A 5,744-nucleotide genomic window follows, 5' to 3' on the forward strand; every position below is an offset into this window, starting at 1 on the left:
ATATTTCTCGAGAACATCAAAATCATGTATTCCAGTTGTTTTTATTGCAGTTGGATATGACATGCAGTGTTCAGTGTTCGGATTTGGGTAAAGAATCCTTTTTGAAAAGTTCATGTATCTGCATCTGGATTAATGCCAAAATTAATGACAGCCTTATTGAAAACCTTTTACGTAAATGTGTCCATATACTTTTAAAAGTGGGGTTCAAAGATTAGTATTTTGCACAAAAGCAACACAAACTCAGTTTGGGGTATTAGATTAGGACAATTTATTAAATGAGCCAATTCCCATAGCCTTCCACACAAGATTACATAACAGTATTGCAATCCTTTTCTAAATAGAGTAGTCCTCCTCTAAAGCCTGAAACCATCACCCAGAACATTTTTATTGAATGAAGAACATTTAATTTCATTTTTTTCTGATATGGACTCCTTTCCTAGATAATATCTTGCAGGACAAAATTTGAATTACCTTACTTCTGCTATCATTGTTTTTATTATTGTTAATGGCTACTGTTAGGCTACATAAACCCATATGCACACAGAGGATGTAGCTGAGATAGCATTCAGATGGTGTGCTGCAGATAAAGAGGAAGGGGTGAGGGAGAGACACAGTTGTCGTAGAAGATCTGAAGGTTGGTGTCGACTTCGATGTTATTTCTCAGAAACATTTCGAGCTCCAGGACTGTCATCTCGTGGACGCTGTTGCCCTCTTTGGCGTTTTTGGCTAGGGCTCCATGGGACGGGAAGAGAACGCGAACGTCGTGGGGTGCGTTGTGGTCATACTCGGTGCAACAGTAAGCAGACCACACGTCTTCGGGGATGGCCACGCGGTTCTGATTGTTGCGACGGATCATGTTGCCCCTGGTGGTCACTCCGGTGACAATGTAGGCAGTGCCACGGCAGAAGTTGTTAAGGCGCACCCGGATCCGCTCCTCGTACTCTCGCCAAGGCCCGATGTTAAACTCTCGTATCTCTGGGACCACGTTGGTCAGTGTATAAGTGGCAGCGCGGTCGTGTGGACTGGACTGATGCTGGTCCGGGTTCAGGTGACCTCTTTCATAAAGAACCACATCAGAGTAGTCATCCAGCACTGCCTGGCTGTCCTCAAACTTCATGTGCAGGTAGCCAGTTGGGAAGGGCAACATGTTCCCATTGCCATCGAGCTCTGCCAGCTGGGGACATGAAATAAAACTTAAAGCAGTCTTTAACATGCCAAGAAATAGCACAAGATACCCAACAAAAGTTCTTCGTGCAAGGCTTTTTCTTTCCAATTTTGGCTTCCTTGAAAGCCTCTTTTTTTAACAAGTGTGGAATATCTCATTAGGCAATGGTTAAAATTCAAGGCTTAATGAATGAAAAAAAAAGTCTTTTTGAAAGACTAACCTGTGGCTCGTACATCCAAGGGTAGTCCACACGTCTGTCTCCCTCAGTTTTCTTGAAGGTATAAGCTGAGTAAACTGGGATCCTCTTAGAAGGATCGTACAAGGTCACGTACCGGGGTTTGTCAGCATATCGCTGGCAGATCTTCTTCAGTTTGGTGTCGACAAAACCCCGCGGCGGAGTCCCCATATAGAGGGAGTCCTTGCATCTCTCCACATGATTAAAATCTTGAACAACTGTTGCTGATGTGAGACTACTGATTATAAGAGCACAAACTAAAGGCAGCTGCAGGATCTCCATGGTCAACGTGTCTCTTCAATGTCTCGCACCGTGCCCTCTGCAACTATGACAGCGTAGGGTGTACGGTTAGGATTTAAATGTCACACAGCAGATAGGCAAAGCAGGAAGTGTGTGCGCCAAAGACAGGCCTCCCAAATGGACGGTGGCATTGATATGCAGGTTTGCTGCAGTATAGCTCAAACATACAGTGTTTAAAGCTTATGGACCTGTTGTGGTTGGGTTAAGTGCATCAGCTACATTGACTTTTAAGCTAACTATCAAAACTTTTTTAATGTTCCTAATGAGGTCGTGGCTTGATTTTTGAGACAGAGGCCAATATTATACTGATGGCATAATCAAATAAATTCAAAGAGCATAGCTAGGATGTCACAATGACTTTTTTTTTTTTTTACAAAAAAACTGTAATTGGTATTCACTCTCGCATAAGCCCGAGGTCTGCTGAATGATAATGAAACACAGGACACTGGAATGTATTCAGGAAGATGCTACTGGAGGAATCCTAAAATGCAAATCCATCTAATCTGTGCTGGTGATGAACAAAAGGCTCACAGTACAGAAAAAGGCACTACGTATACACGTTTCGCAGTAAAGTACTACTTAACGTGAAGCATGGATAAGCCAGAGGCATGATAAAGGATGGAAATTTAGCTACATAGTGACACTTGGTAACTATGTCATCCTCCTGTATAGCTGAACACAATAGTTAAACTAGAGCATAATGATTTAGACATGGATAATCGAGTGTTTATAACTTTGGTAGCAATGATGCAGTTGTCCAATTGAAATTCAATTGTTTTTAATACATATAGCCAAGAATAAAAAATTCTAAATGTAAGTTTTGTGAGGACACTGAAGCAAAAGTACTTCATAGCAACTCAAGAAACTTCCCTTGCAGTACAGTGCAAGTATTTCTTAGCAAATGGCTCAGTGTTCTGCCAAAATGGCTTCGGCACTTATTTTGGCAGCTCACTGTGTACAGAGCGAGTAATCCATCTGAAGACGACGTCCTCTTTCCAAACTTTTTTTTTTCTCTTTGTCCTCTCACTTATAATAACAGCTTTTGAACCTATATTGAATATTCTTTATTTTTTACTGTATATTTCTCTTCATCCAACTCGTTGTCAGCCAGTATTTGATGACAGGCTCTCCTTCTTGTCAATCTCACTTGAGCCTGTTTTCCACCTCATAAACATATCAAGCCACCGTCCACGTGTCCTGTCAGAGGTTGTTTGCTTTAATTAACCATGCTAGGATGAAGATTAACATTTGATTCAGGGTTACCTGTACCCACCTTTTGCAGATGGAAAGAATTGGAAAGTGTGTGAAAAGCAAGTTATGGATGTGCAGCTGAGGCGTCTAAAAGCTTTGACATTTACTGTAAGCTGCCTTTTTTATGACAGTTTGAATCATCTCAAAATACCACTCCAAGGAGCTAGATGGTGATGGATTCTGTTATAGCTATACAAAAGCATACAAAAAGAGCAATTCATGGAAAATGTTCATTCATATTCATATTTTAAATATAGACAAGTGTATTGAATCTTTTTTTTCTCATTAAAATCTGTTCAAATGAACACACTTAGGCTTTTGGGGTATGTCCAATATGAAGTGATGGGAACCACACATAAAGCAAATAAAGCAAATAAAATGAGCTACATATCAGCGACGGGAGTTTGTGGAGCTGTCCATACTGCCCTCTGCCAAAGTCGGTGTTATGCAAATGGAAACTGTCAGATTAGCCGGAGCAACAATCCTTCACTGCCCTAATAAGTCAATTTGAGTGACTGAGTGTTGTTATTCATCGAGGGACCAGCTTGCCTCTCTGATCTAATCTTGAGTTATGACAATCATAACTTATGTAGCTGGGGCTGATGATGCAGTTATGTGAACGGACATTTTTCAGCTGTCAGCATTTTTACCAATTAAAATTATAAATCCAGACCAAGTGCGTAGTCCCGGCTCCGCTGCCCTCTGCTGCTCCTCGAGGGAAACAGACACTCCAAAGTACCGGTCTGGTTCCCTTCATAGAAAAATGGTCGGTGTGATGAAACTGTGTGTTATCAGATTGTGAATTTTGAACAAGGCTCTAGCTCAGCAGAGAAACCCATTTAACAGCGAATCTTATCAGTCAAAAATGATACTGTTAAAAAAAGAAAAAGAAAAAAGCTTTTGAAACAGTGCTAGAACTCAGCCAGCAGGCATCCTTCCGCCTGCCTGACTGCATGTCTGTGTGTCTCTTGGGGTGGATCAAAGAGGGCAAGAGTACTTTTCATACAAAGTTCTTTACAAACATAAAGCATCACTCTGTTTCAATGATGCTCAGACTGGCAATAAACATGTGGTCAGAATACAGGAAGAATGTGCATGGCTTAATTACAAATTAAGTGTTTGTTGATGGCTTATTATTGATGAATAAATATATAATGCAGTAAATTAAAGCAATTCAATGTGTGACACACTTTTAAATACATATTTATTTAACCTTTATTATACAGGTAATCCCACTGAGACTCAATGTCTCATTTACAAGAGAGACCTGTTTTAAACAAACATAAAAAATTACAAGAATAAAAATGTTTGCACAATCATATTAAAAACAAGAGTGATTCCATAAAACATAGACACACATATATCTACTAGTGATAATGCATTTATAGCATCAATCTGCTCTAACGCATGGCAGTTGTGTCATTGTGCAATACTACATATTAGCCACATGGAGGCACTACAGACTCGTCTCTTTCGTTTCCTCGTGCCCTCTCTCATGATAACTGCATGAAATCACGTTTATATATATGGTCATATGATGACAAACTGTTTTTAATTTCCAATCTTTGCTTTTGTTTCTCCACTTTGTGCATCAGTGTATTATTGCTCCGTTATAGTCACGGTAAACTAATGCATCACAAAGTTTAAATTGCATCCACATTTACACGAACTACTTTGAAGATGACAGACAAGACTGCAAAGAAGAAAAAAAGTTAAAGGACTGAGAGTTTATGCTCCCAACCACTTGAGAACAGATTGTAGACCTTCATTGAACCACCAGGGGGCACAATTTAGCAGCCATTGCTACCCTGTGAGACTTTCCCCACTTAGTTCTGCAGCAAAGCCCGCTCATTGGTCCAAACACCCACATGGGGTTGAGCCCTGACCAATAGACTTTGAGCTGATCAGGGGCTGTTGCTAAGGCACTTCAGGGAAAAAAAAACAAGAAAAAAAATCTGCCAGCAGTCTGCTTCCACCTTTTCACTCTTTACACTCGTCTGGCTGCTCGTCCTCTTCATCTCTGCCTCTCACTTTCACTCGCAGCTGAGAGGTCTGCCTGCTCGTTATTGGTCGCCGACGGGTGAAACGAGCTTAGAGGAGTGAGCGGTGGCTTTGCATTGTTAAAGCCACAAAGACAAGACCCTCCCTTCATGAACCAAAAGCTGTAGCTCCACCTCCCCTCAGTTATCCTGTCACTTGACATTTGAGCTCAGCCAACACTGGCTAGCCTCTCTGTCACCATTTCACTCTGCTTCACTTCCCAGCGCACCCAGAAAGACAACACCGCGGTATTGAGCCCTTACACGGTACACACTGAAACTGTGCTTCTGTGAGCCTTTGCGGGGGGTTTTCAGTGTTTTTTGGGAGGAAAAATGTTGTAACAAGAACACATAAGATATGTCATACTGGTGTAATATCTCTCCCTCTCCCTCTCTCTCCCTATATATATATATATATGAAAGGGGGACATGATAAGGTAAACGAGTCGCCAGTCTATTTATGCATAAATACGCATGTATAACCAATTTCTCTGCTTCCGAAGATTAGTTTACAGCTGTGGAGAGATTTAAATACCTCCTCTACTGTACTGGCTGTGTTCCAGCTTATACACACACACATACACACAGCGGAGGAGAAATAAAGAGGGGCTCTTTATTTCTCTCTCTGTCTGCCGTTCTCCCCTCCCCTCCCCTCTCGCATACCCTGCAAAGTGTGTTTGATAAGAAGCTCGCGCGCCTCATTGGCTCGCACCGCGTGATTGGCAGTCGGCCGGCCCGCCCCCGTCGTTTCTGT

General features: G+C 41.6%; 1 protein-coding gene across 1 annotated transcript; it reads right to left on the reverse strand.

Moving 5' to 3' along the window:
* Positions 1-244: 244 nt before the first annotated feature.
* On the reverse strand, positions 245-1,741 carry LOC116329138 (endonuclease domain-containing 1 protein). Its single transcript, XM_031751107.2, has 2 exons — positions 1,386-1,741; positions 245-1,174 (listed from the first exon to the last, which is right to left on the reverse strand). Exons 1-2 carry the CDS (start codon positions 1,680-1,682, stop codon positions 566-568), a joined length of 906 nt encoding a protein of 301 aa, XP_031606967.1. The 5' UTR covers positions 1,683-1,741; the 3' UTR covers positions 245-565.
* Between the last annotated feature and the right edge of the window lie 4,003 nt (positions 1,742-5,744).

Source organism: Oreochromis aureus, linkage group 10, assembly GCF_013358895.1.
Source record: "Oreochromis aureus strain Israel breed Guangdong linkage group 10, ZZ_aureus, whole genome shotgun sequence".
NCBI lineage: Eukaryota > Metazoa > Chordata > Actinopteri > Cichliformes > Cichlidae > Oreochromis > Oreochromis aureus.

Bases quoted from the DNA above. Each gene is read 5' to 3' on its own strand.
- LOC116329138 (XM_031751107.2), bottom strand. From the start codon at position 1,682: ATGGAGATCCTGCAGCTGCCTTTAGTTTGTGCTCTTATAATCAGTAGT. The intron at 1,175-1,385 runs GTTAGTCTTTCA...TCATGTCCCCAG, and splicing joins CTTGGATGTACGAGCCACAG to CTGGCAGAGCTCGATGGCAA.